Raw genomic sequence first — 20,610 nt, forward strand, 5'->3', positions numbered from 1 at the left:
GGAGTAATGGGCTTTGATTGGAGCATGGAAAATGCATGAAATCAGAATAATGTCATAATGGTGACAGCTACGTACTGTTGGAACTGCCCTGCTTTGTCAAGGAAATAGAGCTGGCTAAGTGTCCTGGGTCCTTCTTAACCCTGGGACACTTCAGTAATGGCAGAAATACATGCAGTTATTCCGGGCAGTGTAAGCCTTTTTTCATGTAACTGGAGATATATTTTGGAAAATGAGTGCTGCTCATTAATGAAAACAATTTACTTGAATTGTGACCTTATAACATTCAGACATCAAACACGAGAGAGACCATTTCCAACATACTTATTAGGAATTAACTGTTAATAGATAATACTCACCTACGCAACTTTTTGAGACTTGATTGGCCCCGAATAACCATACGTACTTTCTTGGAGGGTGTTTGCAAATAACAGTTTCGGGTTTTCTTCAGCGGTCTCTATCTGCTACTTATATATGGTGCAGATGTCTGAGGGAACTAATTCAGTCCTTGGTAATTATATTTAGCAAACTGTTTTATACCAAGATAGAGAAATTGTTCAGTGTTTTGACTTGCAGTATGGACCAGACTACATGGGAAGGCTTACACATGGAGTTGACTGTCTGTAGGTGCCCCCAAAAGTGAAAGTTTTAAACACGTTGAAATCTCTAAGCAAATTTAGAAGCCTAATAAATTTCAAAACCTGTATCTTTGGAATTCGCTTTTTTCATTATAAACTGGGTTCACAGGCCCAGAATAGGACATTCCTTACTGTCCTCACTTAAAATCAGCTGTATTTCTTTCTGGAAATAAAATGAATGCCAGTAACCTCTCCATTTACAGTGGTAAATTACCGCTTTTCAGATAAATTCTAAAGAGGTCCTGTAAAGAGGTCAGGAGGAGAATTGGGTTGATTTGCAGAAGAATTTCCTGTTAGCAGTGCACACTGGTGAGCCACAACGCAGCTTCAGAGTCCATCAGAAGAGCCAGTTGAAGATGTGTGTATTGAAGGGAATCCTCAGCTTCTGCTGTGTTGCCTGCACGGGGGAGGTCCAGGAAACGTTTCCCAGTGCTGTCGCCATCAGTTCATCCCACGGTAAGAGGCCTAGGAGTTGTCTCTTGGCTTCCAGCACTCCTTCAGCCTGGTCAGCTAACCTTGCTGAACTACCAAAAGGTTTTATCCACGTTGGCACTGTCATAATTCAACTGAAACAGTGATGGCAGCATCGCTGGAAATATTTGTGCGTGACGTGCACAAGTCCTTTTGGAGACAGAACATCCTGCCACAATACGGAAATGCCTTTCTGACTGATGTGCAGCGCAATCTGTTGTGGATGGATTTGGATCGAGTTTGTAGCCGTGGAAAATTTACTGTAGCTGCATCTACAGTTGCGCTTTTTTGGATAATATATTGTACAGACATTGTACTGCTGACAAATTAATCTACTGTGGAGGCAGACGTTTAGGAGCAACGACTGTAATCTCAGAAGAACGTGTATTGACTGGGGAGAGCTTGGCGTGGTTTTGCAAGTCACCAACCCTTAGAAGTGGGATTAGGTTTTGTGCAGGAGAAAGTGGAACTTTATTGTAGTATCCTTTGCCTACAAAATGAGGCCATGGTGCTTGCTGCTTTTTCAGCCCCCATCTCAGTAAAAGAGGAAATAATTGTTACTCATTTCAGTTTTGTCTCGTAAAAAATGGCAGTTAGTTACCTGTGCGACCCATGATGGGCAATGACTTTTTGGCCTTGATTTAGTTCTTCTTTACACCATATCTGTCCTGTTTGCATGCCCACAATTCAAAATTCTCATGTACTTGTGTATTTATTTTTAACATTTTGGTGTTTCCATAACCTGTGTTTGTTTAGTTAGTGGTTCCACGGAATGGGCAGCTGAAGGTACATGTAGGTAGCAGTCATGCAGAAGTTGGCTCTTCATGAGCTTTGTGATGACAGTCACGTCTTAGACTTGAAGGCAAGGAAAATGAAACAAAATGAGAATCAAGTAGAACAGATGAGGAAAGGAAAACTTCTGTAATAAATAGCAAAACTTCTGTAATAAATAGTCTGGGTGACAAGAGAGAGGAAAAGCTAAAGAGCTGGTATGGAGATACACTGCTAATGTAATGTGTGGTCACAGTGGTAGTGCTGCTCTGATTCATAACTGAAATGACAAAGAAGCATGTTGTGTAAATAAGAGAAATTGATTTATTATTTTTAAATCAGAAGTGTTATTATATCCAATTTTGGGGGATATCTGTTATACCTTCATGCTATATGGGAGCCTTATTTTTGTTTAGTATAATGAGAATATATTCATAATTTTTGATCAGCAAATTCATTAAAGAAACGACTGATGCTTGGATGATTTATTGCTTGTCTCTTATCTGATCAGGGTTATTTGCTGATACTTTGTAGCATTATCTATTAATAGACCCAAAGTAGTGCAATATTCTTTAGTGGAGAACTTAAAAAAAAAAAAAAAAAAAAAAAAAGTCTCTTCCCTAATAAAAATGTTTGCAGGTCTGTTTGAAGAGCTCATATACATGATCTTGTTCGGTTTCCAAACTGGCACTTGAAGGCTTTGTAAGTGGATTGCGTTACACTCAGAATACTCAAATTCCATTTGTGTCTCCAGAGAATAGAAATCCCTCTACCATCAAATGCATAGGATAAGTTGAACATTGAGCTCTGGAGTGTATTTCAGAATTTGGGAGATGGATTTTTACGAAATAGATAACCGAGAGAGTTAGCATTCTTGCTTGGATAATGTGCTATTTGTTTTGGAAGGCAGTTTCCCATGACTAAATAAGAACAAGATGTTTGACCACCTTCTAGGGAGGAGGCCGTTTGGTCAGCATCAAATTAAAAGAAAAAATTTAGAAGAGGCAACGTACCATTCTCACGTGGTGTTGGAAATGTTTTCATGTTTCTTCTGAGCTTTAATTACAGAGCATGTGCATGGCAACAGGAAAGGCCAGAGGTTTTCTTCTGTTCTTGGAAGTATAGCTTTATCACATCGTTGGGAATTTATAGCCTAGTAATATGTAGTGTTTTTTCCATTCCTGCATTTTGCAATGGGTTTGTACAGCCTTGTAGTTTGGCAGCAGAGAGCTCCGTTTTTCATGATTTTTTTTCTTTTTTGGCATGAAAGGGTTACTGTTCACATTTCCTGTGTAATTCCTTCTGATCTTGCTGGGCTGTAATTACTTTCTTGATGTTAAACATTCCCAGGCTCCTATAACCTCCTAGCCTGCTTGCACTGGCCAAGTCTGTCCCAGGTGATCATGTGGGCGAACCTCCTGTTTTTAAGGATAAAAATCTCTCCTTCCTGTGTAAGATAGGCTACACACTCATTCCTTTGCTGTGCAATCCCAAGAGAAATCCTTTTAAAAAATAATAATAAGGTAACACATCAGTCTTTCAGAGTCAGATTTAGCAGCCAAATAGATGACAAATGAAGTGTGTGGGTTTAGAATTTGCTGAATCTTCATTGAATGACTTCTAGTTCACATTAAATATTCTTTTCTTAGTTCATTTGGAAAATAGGTTATGATATTAAAAAGACAGATTTTGACTGTAGCGTCTCACTTCTGACCATGTAATTGGCAAATCATTTTAAGCTTGCTTGAATGTAGAACTACTTAGTAGAGCTTTCAGGATTATGTTTTGCTTTTGATTTCTTTGCTGTAGTTGCATATCTTATTTAAAAAAAAAAAAAAGCAAACTAGAGGATATTACTCAGTTCTGTCTTTTGACATGTAGTTCAATTATCCCGTATTTCTTCCGATTTTCTTTCTGATTTTCAGTTAGAGGTATATAAACAGTAAACACAAGGTTTTCTTTTTAATAAAGTAACTGCATACTGCTGAAAAATGGTGGCTTCAGAGGTGTGGGGTCTGAAGTGATCTGTTCTGCAAAGGCGCTGAAAGTTTGTGTGCTACATTCAAGCTTTCACCTTCAGCTTTCACCTGGAGGAGCCACCTGTCAGAATGCGAGTGAAGCTTGCTGTCCATCACCTTTATGCCATTTTCTCACAGTGTCCATCAAAATGCAAGTGGTGTTTTAGGGTGTGAGGAGTTGTATTGTGCTGATACAGAAACTTTTTTAATAACAATGCCAGGGATGGTAGCTGGAGGTACTGTGCACCGTGGGGTTGATGATAAGCCCAAGTTCTGATACTTCATTCAAGAACACTAGCTTAATTACCCTGCTACAGGCAAATTTTTGTTATAATCCTTGTTGTATCATTTCATGCTTTTAATTGGCTGCTGTGTGAAATTCTCAGGCTGCAAGTAATTCTGCTTTATTTGGATGCAATATTATGCGTGTTACTCAGATAATCAGAAGTTTTCCCAGTAGCAGAGTGACTGACAAGTATGGTGAATGCATAACTGGGTTTGAGCTCAGTGCAGTTATACTTGGAAGAAAAAAATAAAGGTAATAAATGCTAGCAGTTCCAGCCCTTTTCTTATTTTTTCTCATACATACCAAAGCCTGTGCATTACTACAGAAATAGAAGTTAGACCAGTTGGTGTTTGTGTTAACTGTGCTGCTAAGCCAGTGAAGTTTAAGATGAGTGTATTTTAATGGAAATGTCTCCTTAATTGTTATTGGGAAGTATTCTTGAGCATGATGGTGTAGTTATAACTGGAATGCAGTCAGTATGCTGCCCAGTTCTTAACTGCTTTGTCATTTAATGAATTTGTCATGTAATGAATTTGCTGATCTAAAATCTGATGGCTATCAGATACTCATATTTTTGTTGTGGAGCTCAAAGGTTCTTACCCATGTATTACTTAAATACAGATTCTGGCATAAAGTATTGATACAGCAGTCACATATATGAGTGCTGTATTTTGCAGGGGTGGGGACCACGGAGCGCCAAGTGAGTATAACTAAACAGGCCAAAGATACTGCTGATACCTTGAAATTCAACCATTTCCCATTTATCACTGCCTTTATTTGATCTCCAGGTACCTCAGATTTCATAGGAAACTTCATCTGAAGAGTGCTCGCTTAACATGTGCTCTTGGGTATGTGTTAAACACATGGCAGGAGTTCTGGGCATCCTGTGCAGCAAGGTGGTGCTTTTGGTTAAAGCCTTTTTCAAAACAGCTTGCTTTTGACTTTGTTATGAAAACACAGGTGGACTCAGCTGAAAGTGAGTACAACTGCGCTGAGGCAAGCTTGCTTGCTGTCTAATAGGATGTAGAGACCTTCTTTCCTTTTTCCTGTTTAATTTCACTCCTACTCAGATGAAGACAGTGAGGAATTGCACGTTGTATTGTAATTAAAGGTAACCTATTTTGAATTTACTTTGTGAAGTGCTTAGATTGTACTGGATGTGGCTCTCTATTAGAAATTTCACCTTTGCAGTAGAAAATTCCCTCAGTAGTGATGAATTTTCTTTGAAAAGAATGTGGTTTCAGAGTCCTATGCAAATTACATCCTGCTTTTTGTGCAGAAGACAAGTTAAAGGACGTACGCTCGTGATGTTGATCTTGTGTGGTCCTCTCTGTGTGTGCATGTTGATCTTCTAGTGGTTAAACTTAAAGAAAACTTTGATTTAGATGTCTCCAGTGTGCTGGAGGCCAAGTGATGCACGTGGTTGTGCTGCAGGGAGGAACTGGGCCTAATCTGAGTGTGTTTAGTGAGGAGAAAAGGTGTGTTTGGTTTTAACAAGCTATAATAAAATTAAGGAATAATTTACCACTGATGCTCAAAATGAGTGACAGACTCTGCCAGTTCCCTTGGATTTACCCTAGTTCAGCAGGTTCAGAAGATGCCATGCCCATTGATGGGAGAATCTCAGAACATGCACTGTTTGTCACTGGAAAAAAACAAAACATAACTGTCTTTCAAAGACTCATGGAATGGTTTGGGTTGGAAGGGAGGGACCTTAAAGATCACGTAATTCTAAAGCCCCTGCCCTGGCAAGGACTCTTCCCACCAGAGCAGGTTGCTCGAAGCCACATCCAGCCTGGCCTTGAACACCTCCAGGGATGACAGGGGGAAGGGTGGAATTGGATGATCTTTAAGGTCCCTTCCAACCCACCCCTTTCTATGATTATATCTATAAAGTATCTGTACAATACTTTAAACTCTGATGAAACTTAGAGACACTGAACATCACTATCAAAGTTTGAATTTGGCCATAACATGGAAGTTAGTCCCACTATCCAAAAATAAAAAATTACCCTAAGCAGGTGGAAGTTCAGTTTCATAACTTGAAATGATTTAGGTAGTGTAGGTGTTCCACAGATAGCATGATTTTTGTGAGAAATGGTTGAAAATGTACTGGTTGTCACACCACAAAAGCCTAGTTGCTTTAAAATCTTGGTCATACTTAATTGTTTTTCTCTTGAAGTACTAATTCAGCTTGGTCTTGCTTAGTTTGAGATTAAACTGAGTTAGTTAGGAATACAAATATCCTCAGGAACAGAAGGCAGAGCTGGAGGCCCGTAGAGAAAGAAGAATGTTCCCAGGGTTAGCACAGTCTGAGCACCACAGCTGGTTGTTGGACAGTGGCCAGGAATAATTTTGACATGTTTATTTCCTTTTTTTTTTCCCTCCATGAGCATGTTTGGGGGACACTTCATTAAGGACGTCCCATAGCCTTTGAAGCTTTGTGCCTTTAATGTTTTTCAATCAACAACCAGGGCGACAGATACAGAAATGAAAATGATATTGGCGAGGACTATTTGCACAATAAAATCAACATAAGATAAGTGAATGAAGGCAGTGAAGCAGGGCAGGTTAGAATTCAATTTATTCTTTTGCGTGTTTATCTGCGTGAAGGTTTTTTGTAATGAGCAGGCATGTTTCATCAGTAAGTAACGTGCTGACAGACGGTTATAAATCCTACAAAAAAAGATATTTAAGTAATTCATAGAACATGCTTATGCTTTGTCTGCAAAGCTTGTCCTGCACGCTACATGGCAAGTGGCTCACCAGTTTGAACAACAGATGCTGTTCCGTGCTGCTCCTGGATGCTAATCAATCACGCAATATCACCAAATCTGGATAAGCCCGTGGAAAATTTTTGTCTCTTTATATTTTCCAGTTGGTATTAGGAAATGTGTTTATACCAGGTTGTCTAAAAAATATATACTGTTTCATGCTCTAAAAATAAATACCAATACCCTTTGGCCCAGCAGTTGCTTTGTCAGTCGGATCAGACCTTTGGGAGCTTGAAACGAGGGAATTGGGGTGTTCCAGGCAGGAGAATCCTTCAAAGTGATGCGTCCGTTTCCAGAAGAGGAGATGGATGTGACTGTTTGAGCAAAGAATGCAGGCAGAACAGCTGAACTTCGCTGCTGGGGTCTGTATGTAGCAGTTTGGGTACAGCAGCAGGGAGGGAGGGTGCTGCTGCCTCTGCTGTGCTCAGCACGCAGCTGGGAGGTTGCTTCTCTTGCTGCGATCTTCACCAGGGTTCTGCAGCTGTATCCAGTTCTTCAGCTGTGGAAGTTGAACCGGCCCTTAAATTTGCACAATAACTTTGAATAAATCGATTGTGTGTTGGGAATTCTTTTTCGACAACAACGAATTACGCAGTGCTCTTTAATGCTATACTGGACCCAGCTGGGATGGAGTTAAGTTTCTTCAGAGCAGCCTGTACGGGGCTGTGGTTAGATCTGTGACCAAAACAACGCTGCCAACACAGCCGTGCTTTCGCATCAAGGCCTTCTCTGTTTCTCACACTGCCCTCCCAGTGAGTTGAGTGGAGAGGACACAACTGGGCAGATGACCCAAACTGGGCAGAGAGATGCTCCATGCCATGTAACATGATGCTGAGCAATGAAAAGGGGGAAAAAGGGGAGCTTAGGGAGGCTGCCATCTGCTCAGGAACTGGCTGGGTGTCAATCCACCCATAGGAGGTGGCGAGTGATTGCTTTTGCATCACTTGTGTTGCTCTGTATCCTTCTCATTCCACTTCTTCACTTATTAAATGTTTTTTATCCCAACCCAGAAGTTTTCTTGCTTTATTCTTCCTTTCCTCTTACTCAGTCCTACCAGCTGAGGAGGAAGTGAGTGCCTACTGGGATTAACCCACAACAGGTGCTTATCACAGAATTTATATACAACAGAACCTTTTAATTTTGCATTAAATTTGGAACCGTGAGTTTTGAGAGGGTGTCTCACTGAGCTTGTTCTAACTTGCAAAATTAATGTTGGATTCTTCCGATGCAGAATAGCTTATTATATGCTGAGGAAACAGAAAAGGGGGAATTCACATAGCATTAAGTTGCTTATGCCAGTCATCAAGTGTGGTCTGTTAAGTCCTTCTTTCTGGTGAATGGCTTTTGGGAAACATAGGTTATAATTCCTGGTTGGACAGCATTTTTAATGTTCTGCATCATTAAGAAAATCCAGCGATTATATTTGCATCTCTGGTTTTGGAAGTGTGTGGTGTTAAAGTCTAGGAGGCACTCAGCTCTCCAGAAAAAAGGTCCTTAACCCCAAAGCACCGTCTAGGTTAGCAATGTTGTAGACAGAGTTTGGGGGTGGAATCAGTATAGCATGAAAGCAGATGAAGCAGTTCTTAGTACAACCCCTGATCAGTTACCTGGGTTATTTTTCAGTGCAGTGCAATCTGCAAGGACCAGCTGTGCCTCCTTCAAAATAAGAAAACAAAATTTCCAGTACATAATTTTTACTAAGAGCTTTTTTGTTGAGTAAGACTATAAGACCTAGAAGTGTGTAGAATGTAGCCTGCTTCGGTGATAAGGTGAGCCTTCTTTTTGTGGAATCTAAAACAACCAAACCTCTTAAAAGTGATTAGCTGCTAGGCAATTTGAATTTTACCATACTGAGGATATGTACATACCACCTTGGCTTAGGTAGTCTGTTGCCTGATCAGACACAGGTTTGCCTTCTCCGTTTGTCGTCTTTTCCACATAATGGCATGCTCCTTCTATTTTTCTTTTTTTCCTGGCTCTGGAATGCTTGTTTTGTGTAAGTCTGCAAATGAAACACGCTGAAATTGCTCTTAAAAAATGCACTGTATTTTCTGTGTGAGGGATGTTGCATAAACATTATAAATGATTTTGTCAGGTAGGGAAGGTAGCTCTCTGAATGAAGCTGTCTAGCTGACTTTTTTTTAAGAAACTCCATAATGAGAATTCTTACAGAAACAACTGTAAATGAGGCTCACTTTATATACACGTAACACCATGGCAGAAGTTAGTACTATTCAGTGCTATTCAGCTCCGGAGCTGTCAAGTCAGAAATAACTCCATTATTTGAGTCAGGATTGCAAAGGCATTTCACCTTGCAAAGTTAGGAGTGGTGTTTTGCTTGCTGAATTTTTGTCAGCTATAGGTTATCTGTCCTCTAACGAGAGCACTGACAACATCTCCAGACTGTAACTAACAAACCCCCTGTACAGAATCCTTCCTGAATGGCACAACAAGTTATATTCAGGATTCAGGGCAGTGTCCAAAGGACCCAAAATACCACAGTCAAAATAGAAGTGATCAAGGATTGATCGTTTCTCATTGAGTCTTGCCTAATTTGAGGGCCAGCTGTGATTCTGCTAAGACTTTCACGACATGTTTCAAGCTCCAGTCAGTCAGACTGTGCAGGTGATCGTGCTACGCTCAGGTCTTAATCCATGAGCTATTAATGGCATTTTATGGCTTTGCTATCCGAGACATTCAAATACGTTTTGACTGCGCGAGTCCATTCTGAGGTATCAAATATCTCCAAAATATGTCAGGACTTCCAAATTAAGGAAACACAACACTTGCTCTCCTTGCTCTGTAATGCTGAAAGTTACAGCCCTGGTTGGTTATTTCTGTAATCTAAATTGATAATTAACAACATCCTAAAACTGAAGTTTCACCAGAAAAGTGTTACTAAGCTACCAGTAATAGTTTATTCCTCCACTGTCAAAACTGAGGGGGGGTGGGGAGGGATGTCAAGAAAGTAGTATGTGGTTCAGTTTTCTTTTTCTTGCCTTTAGTAATCTTTACTTATTTTTGTTAGTACTTTCGTCCCACATTAACCTCGTTCTGCTCTTGGAAATAACCTGTTTATCTTTAGTGTACCAGTAAATAAAAAAAGTGTACGTGGCACTATTACGAAGTTTCTTTTCTCTTTGCCACTCGTAAAGTCAAATTCTATTTAATCCTTCAACATAGAGTGAAATGCAGGAATTTTTGAGTACCTTTACAGCTAATTCTGAAGCGTGGTGAAAGCCTTGGAGCAGGAATTGCTGGAACAATCTGCCTTACATACATAGGCTCAGTGTTAACATAATTTTCAGGTCATCCTTTTTGTGGTCAAGTGGTAAATGTCATTTAATTTCTGAAAGGCATCTGTTGAGCTGGAGGTTTGCAAGACTCATCGGGACAAAGCCCTAAGCTCGGCGCTGACCCTGCCTTGAGCAGGGAGCCGGACTGGGTGTCCTGCCAGGGCCCTGCCAGCCCGGATCATCCTGTGAGTACCGCTGTGCACAATGACACCTGTTTGTCTGGCCCTACATAAGCTGTGCTCCGACTGTAACGCAGTCCCTGTTTAGCAGTTGTCATATTGTTTATCTGAAAAGAAAGCACAGGTACTGCAACAAATGCACAGTGGAAAATAAATGACGTGTTCTGTGCTTATTTGGCCAAAACAGTCGTTAATTGTGAACATCAATAAAGTCAAAAAGTCTCACAGTTTAATCAGTCATTGCAAGCTTGTGTTGTGGCTGAAAAATCATAGTGGTGTACTGCAGTTCCACCATGAGTGATGTTACAAATTAATAACAGAACAGTAAGATACATAGATCCTGTCTCAGGAAACTGCATTATTGAGAACTGTGGCAAAACATCTTTGAGATTTGGATCAAAACAATAAATGGATACTTAGTTAAGGGCTAGGATAACACAGGGGGAAGCAGTAGAAGAAGGAATTGCTCAGTTTGAATTTTAAAGTAAACTCTGGAGTACTCATGGCCAAGTAAGAGTGCTAGATGTTTGTCTCTCTTGTTTAAAAATAATAATAATAATAATTTGAATGTAAATTGTTAGAAATACTGACAGTGTAGATTTCATGTACTAGCTTGCAAAAATGAGTTTTTCCAAGACTATTGTTTCCAGCTGCCCTCAGAATCAAGAACAAAGTGTACTGGGTTTTACTGATTCATCACTTCATATTTAGTTTCATAACAGTAAGATCCAGGGCTACTTTAAAATCAGAAGCCTTAACTTTATAATACACCATTATAGCAAAGGTGTCTCTACATACAGACTGCAGTTCACGGTGTCCAAAGCAATACTACTGAGAAGTTATTTACTAATGAAAATATAAAATGGCAATCTGTGGAAATTTAGAGGAAAACAAAGCGTTATTTCTTGATGTTCTATGAATTGTCTCATGCTAGGCATAATAGCAACCTTGCTGTTCTTTGCTCTTTTTAATTTTTCAGAATGCTGTTTTTTCAAATGGAAAATTGGGTAATTTGCAGTCGTAAAGACTGTTCATCTACGATTTATCCTGTCCACATTTCATAAAATGATCAACCGATATTGCTCCTTCGTTCAACTGATATTGCTATCTTCTCCCATGCACACTTTTGAGAAACTTTTGTAATAATTTTTCTCAGGTCCTTGAGCTTGCTCTCTTGGAGATGGTTATCATTGTAAAATAAGAATTACTGTGACTGCTGAGCTGTGTGCAACAGTAAAAAAAAATAAAAAATAAGAAATTAAATAAAATCATGGAGTGTCCTTGTTGCTAGCAGTGTATGCGCTAGTCTTTATTCGTGCAACTGAATAAGAAGTTGGTTTGAAAAGATTTCTCTCCTCAAGGAAAACAGTCACCTTCCTTTGCTTTTTCTTTTAAGCCAAAAGATGTAGCTGAAAGCTGAAGATGTGCTATATTGTTTTGTAAGTAAGCTTTTATTATCAACACAATATTATTGAAAGTAGCATGGAACCTGTTGTGTAGGCACGGTTCCACCCTGACAGATGGGCATAATGCAGGCGTGCCAGAAAACCATTATATAGACCACGTAACAGGGTATGAAGGGAAGAATTTTTGTCCAGGCATTCGGTGCATGTAAGGCTTGAAGTTGCAGAAACGTGCTCAGACTGGCCCATCACACAGGATGATCACAATTTTAAAAATAGCCTGGGATTAAGTTCTGATGGGTTCGTACTGGGAAAAATGACCAGTTGCAGCGAGGCTTCTGTTTCTTTTTGGCTGTCTGCTGAAGTCACCGAATGGTCCCAGCCAAAAGAATTCTGCTACAGACACACATTTCTCCCTGATTAATTACCTAGGTATGGAAACATAAGCAGTGTGTAATTTCTCTTGTAAGAAAGCTGCTGGTTTAGTGTGCGTAGATCTCTTTGGATATATAGTCGTAGGATGAGGAGCTACTGATGTAGGATGAAATCCTGTTGTGAAAACACAATTAAAATAGAAAATTTTGAATAAGAACAGGTAAGACTTCTGTGACTGAAGACTTGGATAGTGAAACGCAGAATATTTTTGCAGGTTTTCAGAAATGCAAATAACCTATTGCCTAGCTATTGTCATTTTGGCCTTTTTTCTCTTTTAAACAAATTGGCTTAATGCCTTGCATTTGATTTATAAAGTAGCCAAGCACTGTAGGCTTTTGGCAAAAACAGTTGCTTGAACAAATGCCTTTGTGTGTTACACCAGTCAAGTGTTGTGTGTGTCATTTTTATTTCCTCAGTGTTTTTGTCATATTTCATAGCTTCAATGGTTTAATCTTACTTCAGGTCTAACTCAACCTTTAAATACTTACAGATGTTGCTAGATTTCCTGGAAGTTATTACTAATTCATACTTTCTGGGGAACTTGGTTTTTAAAAAGTTTCAAAATTTTGGGAAATAATGATTGAATGGAACTGTCATTTACAAGATGGCACAGTATGGGAAAGAACAGGTGTGAAAAATGAAGTGAATGAAATTGCTTTTTAAATATAATTTGACATTTCATGGGCTTCTGTTAGGAGAACATGTTTTCTAAACTGTGTTAAATATTTAATTTTTTCTTTTGGGCTAAATGTTTTCCTTCTGCAATGAAATTACATAATATTATTTAACTAATGCTTCTTTACAAATTTTAATTTAAAAACTAGGCATGTAATTAAGCTTAATATGAAATTATAAGATTTGAGTTAATGCTTTCTTCTGGTACCTGAACTAATGTTCAGTGCATCAGAAGGTATAGTCATCATCGAGAAGCTTTGTTCTTTTAACAAAAGGTACCAAAAATAAATTCAGTTAGGGTCACAGCGGTTTAGTTTAATACTGTTATGATAATAAGTACTGTAATTACTTTCAGATAGTTCTCCCTTCCCAGAGGATGAGATTTTTAGTTTTGATGCCTGCTTAAAGCATGAGAATGACAGTAAAATTAATGTCATAACCTTTACAGCCTATTTATCATTTTCTCTCTAGTATCCTAAAGGATTTTGTGTAACATCTAAAATAAATGTCCCAGTATGGACAAGCATCAAATTAGGTTAATTGGGTTCACCTGATATTCAGAGCCAGCGTGTCTATCAGGACACCAATTTCATATAAAAGACCTGTGGGTATCTTTCTGTGAAGATTACTTTTAAATTACTACACGCTCTGTTTCCTTTGATTGTTAAAGACCAATTTACAGGGTAGTTCTAAGATTTTTTTTCAGTTTATTTGATATTTTTGTTTCTTCTGGTATCTATCTTTTCTTTCTATGGTAACATAAGGAGTAGTAAGTAGCTTGATAGCTTATTTTGTGGCATTAAATTTTTCAATTCTGTTCAACTTTAACTCTGCTTGCTTGAAAATCTTGGTAGTAGATTTTTATCTCTGACCCATCAACAGCAGATTCCAAAGGAACAATGTTGAGCTCTGGAGTGCTGCAGTTAGATTATTTTTGTATTGTCCTATTGTAGGGTTACAAGCTGAACAAAACAGATTTTAAGATTATATAGAATTTTTAAGTTTTATCATGGGGTTAGGTGGGGTAAAATTGATGGTAATGCCATATAGAAATACTCAATATCATCTTCTGTGTTTGAAAAGAACTGGTATTGGAATCGTATGAGTGCTACAAAGTCCATTAATAAACAAGGAAAACTGTAAGAATGATTTTAATTTCATTATTCCCTAAAAGCAATGGGATATCCTGAAGCAGTGGCCAACATACAACCTGTTTGGGACGTACAAGTGTAAAATAGATACAAAACTCAGTTAATAAGTTTGTTTTTAAAGGTTAGCTCTTTTTTGAACATCAACACGTTTTGTAGGGGAGGTAGGCGTTGCAAGGTAGACTTGTAAGCAAATGAAAAAAAGTTCTGCTGAGGCCAGGTATCGGTAGCTGTACAGGTGTCATACCCTGAAATTTCTGAACTGTTCATTCAGAATTCCAGAGCATTTTGATACAGCAGGACACATGTAGGGCACCGCCAAATGTGTTTAGACATTGAGTAGCTGTTAAACATTTCGCAACCTGACTGAAAAATGTCAGAATCCGTCAATGAGAGAGGAACATTTATTGCTGTATTTATAGTACACCTCTGGTGGGATTGGTTGCCAGGCTAGCGTTAGTCGGTGATCAGAAAGACGGCATCCCTGCTGGTTCAAAAAATAAAAAATAATGTAATCATGTAAAATCCATGCTGGTCCCTGGAAGTGTTTTCCCATTCCCAGTTTCCATTGGTGCGGCCTGTCCATTCCTGCAGGTTCAGAGGAGCTTGTGCCGGTGGTAGCAGGGCACCAAACTGCCTCCAGCTGAGCCGAACCCTTCGTGTGCTGCATCTGCCCGAGGAGAGGCTGGCGGCTTAAGCACCACGGACAGAGGCCCGCTGAGCCTCCTGCTCCTCCTGCTCCCGCACAGCAGCAGAGCCGCTGCCAGGAGATGCTGGCGGACGGGCAGGAGCTTCTTTGCATGTGCCTCAGCACAGAGGATGTGGGCACCAAAGAGCATCACCTGTTTGCTGTGTGAGAGGTCTCCTCGGAGCAGCCACACTCAGTTTTCTTTCATGCTTTGGTATTGGGCTTCCTAGAAACAGCCTTGGTTTCGCCTCTTCTGTACTTCACTGTTGCCTACAGAGCCATTGTCTACGGCTGGGAACCTCAACGTTTGCATGGTAGTAAGGAAACATCATCAAGTCTTATTTTTGTTTGGTAATTGCTTCAGAATTGGTATTTACTCTTGTACTTAACCCAAAACAACCTTTTTGTACTTACGCTCAGAAGGGGGCTCTTGAGTGCGCATCTGGGAAGTCCTTTGTGTAGGGTCATGCTGGCTGTTAGATTGGCCAGGAAAATAAGCAAACGCCACGGCCTCACAGCTGGGTCTGCTCATGGGGAATGGTGGGGATGTGTGCTGGTAGGAAGTCCTTGATCCAAACAAACCCCAAAGCTTTTTGAGCTCCATCTGTGTCAGTGGACTTGTCTGCTAACTTTCCAAAGCCTCCGAGTGCACCGGGAGGACTGGAGTTGTGTACTCTGTGACTCCTGTCTCTAACATGCTTGTCATGTTCAGTCAAACCAAACCATGACGCAGCCGTTCCAAAAGCCAGAACATTTTATGACAAAGAAAATCTTAGTAGATAATAACATAATTTTACATTGTAATTATATTACTTTATGTCTTTCATTCTTGACTGTTAAATCACACTGGAAAGAAATAGCCAACTCTTAAGTGACTGAGTGGTCGCTTGATCTAATGCTCTATGATGTCAAAAACTGTGTATCAATTACCGTGATAAGAACCAACGTCAACCTCAAGAGAGGTGGCAGTGTAATGTTTGCTTCACAAATGCAAGCTAACATTCATTGTAGCATCCATGGGAAAATTCTGCTTATCAGTCTGATACAGGGAATCCTTGCAGTCAGACGGTGGTGAGGCCCTAGCACAGGCTGCCCAGAGAAGCTGTGGATGCCCCATCTCTGGAGGTGTTCAGGGCCAGGCTGGATGGGGCTTTGGGCAACCTGGGCTGGTGGGAGGTGTTCCTGCCCATGGCTTGCAACTGGATGGGCTTTAATGTCCCTTCCAACCCAGGCCACTCTATGATATTTGAAGGAAAATAGTTGGTTAGTCCTATGTTGTCTGTGCATCTTCAGAGTGTGTTTTAATGTTAGAATTCACGGCGTTTCCTCTTCTGCTTTAACAGGGATGTTGAGTTACAAGAAACCTCAGTTAGCTGTACCCAGGCTTAAAATATGGAGAGTGCATGTAAACAGTTCAGAGAAACACTTGGTTTAAAATTCAGGTGTGGTTTGCATGAGGTATAGGCATACTGGGATCCATACTGACACATAATTTTTGAAAACTGATTCCATTGTCCTATTTTTACAGGAACCCAGCCTTTCTCAAGGGGTAAAAAATGCTGATTTCTTTTAAGGGAACTTTTTGTTTTTGCTTTCCAGTTTTATGAATGAACCAGTTCAGCATCTGAAAATGTATTATTATTATATAGCAGTAGTTGGCTATTTACTTTTTGAGAGTACAGGACAGAATTGTTGAAGAAAAAGGTATTAGTGGCACATAAATGCAGTCTTAGTATGTGTATTGACTTAAATATGTTTTGAAAATTAAACTGAAGGCTGAATTAGTACAGAACTGCTGAACACGCGGGTTTGAAGTTTACTTTGTTCAGTTGGATAATCAAAAGATTAGTGTGGAAATGAGTCATTGCTCGTGATCCCTGCGCTTCAGCAGAAGCTGCTAATACCCAGAAATTACCACCATTTGAATAAAGTTTGATCGCTCTGAGATATTTGATCTGCAAGGTAAACATGTAGCATTATTGCTTGAAATATCATATGCGGTGACATTACATTTGCATTGTGTATTACAGGATGCTAACAGTAACTAAAAAATTGTCAATCTTCATGAAAAAAAGAGAGCAGTCAGAAAAAAACTGTATACTAAATTAATCAAATTACTTTTCAGTGTTGTTATGCAATGGATTTGTGTTTTCTTCACTGTTGTCTCTGATTATGCTGTGTAAGGCTTGGATGTCACACAACACCTGGTATAATGTTGAACATTTCATTGGATAAATGAACGAAATGAAAGTAAGCTAAATTATCGCCTGCAAATATTGGCCTTTCACACCAAGTTCAAAACATATTTGCTAGGGCATTCAAGGAGGTTTTTTTTTGTTGTTGTTTTTTATTGATCCAGAAATGTACTTTCTGTGTCAGAATTAATTTGAGTTGTTGACACCTTCCTCAAGCACTAAATTGAGTTAAGAAAAAGTATGAAAACGCAAAAGAATGACTTCATTACTTACATAAAAAGTTTTCCTTACAGTGGTAAGTTTTCTTCTTTCTGTAGTGCTTTTAAAACTAGTTTGAGACCTCAAAGTAAGAATGCAAGGTTTTCTTTATTTATCACTATAGTAAAGTTCTCTAAATAACATTTAAATAAACCCCAAAACTTATATATATGAAAACAAATAACCTCCTTGCATGTGATTTGTTCTCTCTGTATTCAAACTGGAGCATGACCCCCCCCAAAAAAAAGTTTTCTCTAAAATGTATTACTTTTTGCGAGTTTGTTCATACTTTAATATTAGTAATTTTCTTTAGTTTCTAAAAATGTATCAGAACTTCTAATTATCTCTATTTCTTCTTTCCAGGAACGCTGTCATATCTAGTAGAGGGCATAATGCAGAATCCGTTAACTTTTTCTGCAGGTATAGTACACTTCCTATTCCTTTTGAGAAATTAGACATTTGTCATTCAAAATATGGAAGAATAATATCATCGTTAATAAATGCCTAAATAACAGGCATAAGTGATGCCTACTGTTCTACCCTAATTTGGGTTTTAAGAAACCAAAGCTCTTATGACTAAGCTGTTATAAGTAATACTTACCACTTTAAACAATTTCAGTAACTAAGATTGTTTTGTCCTTTAAAACATTGCTAATTGCTGTTACTACCTCTAGTTGAAACTTTAACTATATAACTCTGGTTCTTGTTTGAGCAGAATTAATTATTCAGGTTTTATTATGATTTTTTATCCTTATATGTTTGAAAATCATTGTTACATTTCACCTTCATACAGTGGGGGCTCAGATCTACGTGCAAGTTATGCTTTGAAATTAACACACACAAGAAATGATTAACTTATTTTTAGATTCTAAATGTATTTTCTCCAGCACTCCTATCCTTAATATTATTTCTTGTTTTCAACTACGTTTCTTCTGTTTTGTCTCTTCAGAAGTCACCTTCTGTCAATGCACATTTCAGTAGAGTTAGTGTCTGGAATTTTTCCCATGTTACTAATGAGGATATTTGCACTGCAATATACTGTATATACCCAAGGCTCTAAATAAATGTTTGGCCATAACTATAATTTCCTTTCCCTGTTGTTCTTTGTTGCGGTGCTGATGTTTAAGTATGATTTTTAACTTGATGTCATTTTTATGATAATTCTTAAATGTAAGTGAATGTTTGGTGTTTACGATGTCAGCTCTAATGGACCCTTCAGAACCATTTTAGGCTGTCAGTTAGGTTTCCATTGTTAGTACTTACGTTAATGAAGACAAGCACTCTATATTACTTATCTGGAAGCTTGAGCTTTTGCTGCCACGAATGCTAATACTTTACCTGTTTCGCAAAGGCTGAGCGTTTTTCTGATAATGCAATAATTCTGAGGAAGCTACTCCAGGAGGATGCCATGTGAATTGATCTCTGATGTAGTCCTGTGCCTAATGGGACCATTCGTTCAAGGGAAGCAGTACGTACTGTCGTGTAAAGCCATCCAGCCTGCGGTACAGGGTCTACAACCACGTGCTTGTGACTGAAATCCTTGATTCTAATACTTAAAAGCTTTATTCTTCCCATAAATAAAAGGAATTTGACCCATGTAGTCAATCTGAAAGCTATCTATATGTTGAAGTAATTTCTAAAAACAGGAGAATTATAGACTGTGAAGCTGTTGGCATACTTGAAACTGATGAATCATATGCTCCAAGGTTTTTAAAGAAAAATGTATCCTTTTTTAAAGAAAAACCCACTCCAGTTACTATCCTGTTACCCACTTTCACCCAGAGTGAATGATAAGAGCCATGTTCTAAACTTTGGAAGTGGAGGGTTGTGTTGGAAATTGTAACCAGATCCTAACCAAGAGCTATATCACTGTGAAATTATTATGTTTACAAATATATTAGTATATTTTTTGTATTCTGTGACTATCACTCTTTTTGTCCTTGTATGAAGCATAACCCTTGCTTCTTTAAATGTTATGACACTGAAAATATTGAGGCTATTAACAATTTATAATGATTTATGTGCAACAATAACATCGGTACATTTCTTACAAATAAAAGGTTTGAAAATGAATGGCATTGGAAGTAGAACCTATCCATCAGTTAGTTACATTCAGGATAGCGTTTTTGTCAGCCTTTCTGTACTGTGAGTGCTTGTTATTTTTCAGTTGAGTGTGGAAGTAATGGTTAGTGCAAGTTCTTTGAGTGACAACATAAACCCTTCGCTGCTGCCATTTGTCATGTAATAGCAGGAGTTCTGTCATTTGATACGCACCCCTTCAGGACATGGATTTTCCTCCACTTAAAATAATTGTATAAGGTGATGATCATGTACACAATGATCAAGTGAAACACTGCAAAGAGATGCACTTTTCTGAATAATGATAAATATTTAACTTCTGAGATCTCATAATTGCTAGGAAAAAAATTCAATCATCATGGAAATGTATCCTGTCATTCACACCCATGTTGATATTTGCTTTTGAGCAAGTGCTGGGGTTTTTTATCTTGCTCTGTAATGACACAAAATACTATTGAGCCTTAGAGGACTAAAATACCTTTGGATGAATGGCTCTGTCAGATTTATAAAACACTTCTAAATGATTCTAATGTGAAATAATTGTGTATATTGTACAATTATGCAAAATGAAGGCTGTCCTGGTTTATCTAGGAACTGATTTAATACTTTTTTTTTTTTAGTATACATTGAAAGAGTGTGCTAACAGGCTGATGGAGTTTTGCTCCTTATATATATTTATTTTAATAAAAAAAATCATCATATTAAGAAGTCATTGTATAGGTTAATACACCATATATCAGTGTTAGTATGGTCTTTTGGTGCTAGAAGATCTCAAACTTCAATTAACCATGTAAATGTGTTTTCTTAGCATCAACTCTCACTTTGCTGGAACCCCTGCTGCCTTTTTATCATTAACATAAATGCAGGTGCAAATAGCATTTATGCACTTTGATAGAAAGCAGTTGGAGACATTTCACTGTGGGACACGACACTTTCAGATTGTGTACATCTGTTCAAATAATGTATCCAAGCCAGTGACATGAATGCAAGGATAAAAACATCTGCCCCTGAGACCATTTGCCATACAGCAGATGCTTACATCTTTATTTATGCAGATGGTTTGTGTGATGAGCTGAGTAATGATGAAAGCAAGGAAGTTTGACAAAGATTTCAGGGTATTGCTTGGGATGAGAAATATGTTGGTAACAGTGGTTTATTTTCAGATGTTTGTGGAAAAAAAAGCATCTGTTATATTTACTGGTGTGTTTAGTAACACAGACATATTTAGGGTATTAACTAGATTAAAACAATCACTAAACTATTTTAAAAAAACAATTTTGCAGAAGAATTATGCCACAG

The 20,610-nt window shown here is 38.5% G+C and overlaps 1 protein-coding gene across 1 annotated transcript in view; it reads left to right on the top strand.

The window, feature by feature from the left end:
* The window catches only part of ZNF438 (zinc finger protein 438), a 45,991-nt gene that overhangs the window by 10,445 nt on the left and 14,936 nt on the right, over window positions 1-20,610 (top strand). Inside the window, exon 4 of the mRNA XM_084282325.1 lies at window positions 17,596-17,652. Coding sequence (XP_084138451.1) covers window positions 17,625-17,652 — 28 coding nt within the window. The 5' untranslated portion in view covers window positions 17,596-17,624. The remainder of the gene's footprint in view (window positions 1-17,595; window positions 17,653-20,610) is intronic.

The sequence above is a fragment of the Netta rufina genome, assembly GCF_964035555.1.
Source record: "Netta rufina genome assembly, chromosome: 2".
Taxonomy (NCBI): Eukaryota; Metazoa; Chordata; class Aves; order Anseriformes; family Anatidae; genus Netta; species Netta rufina.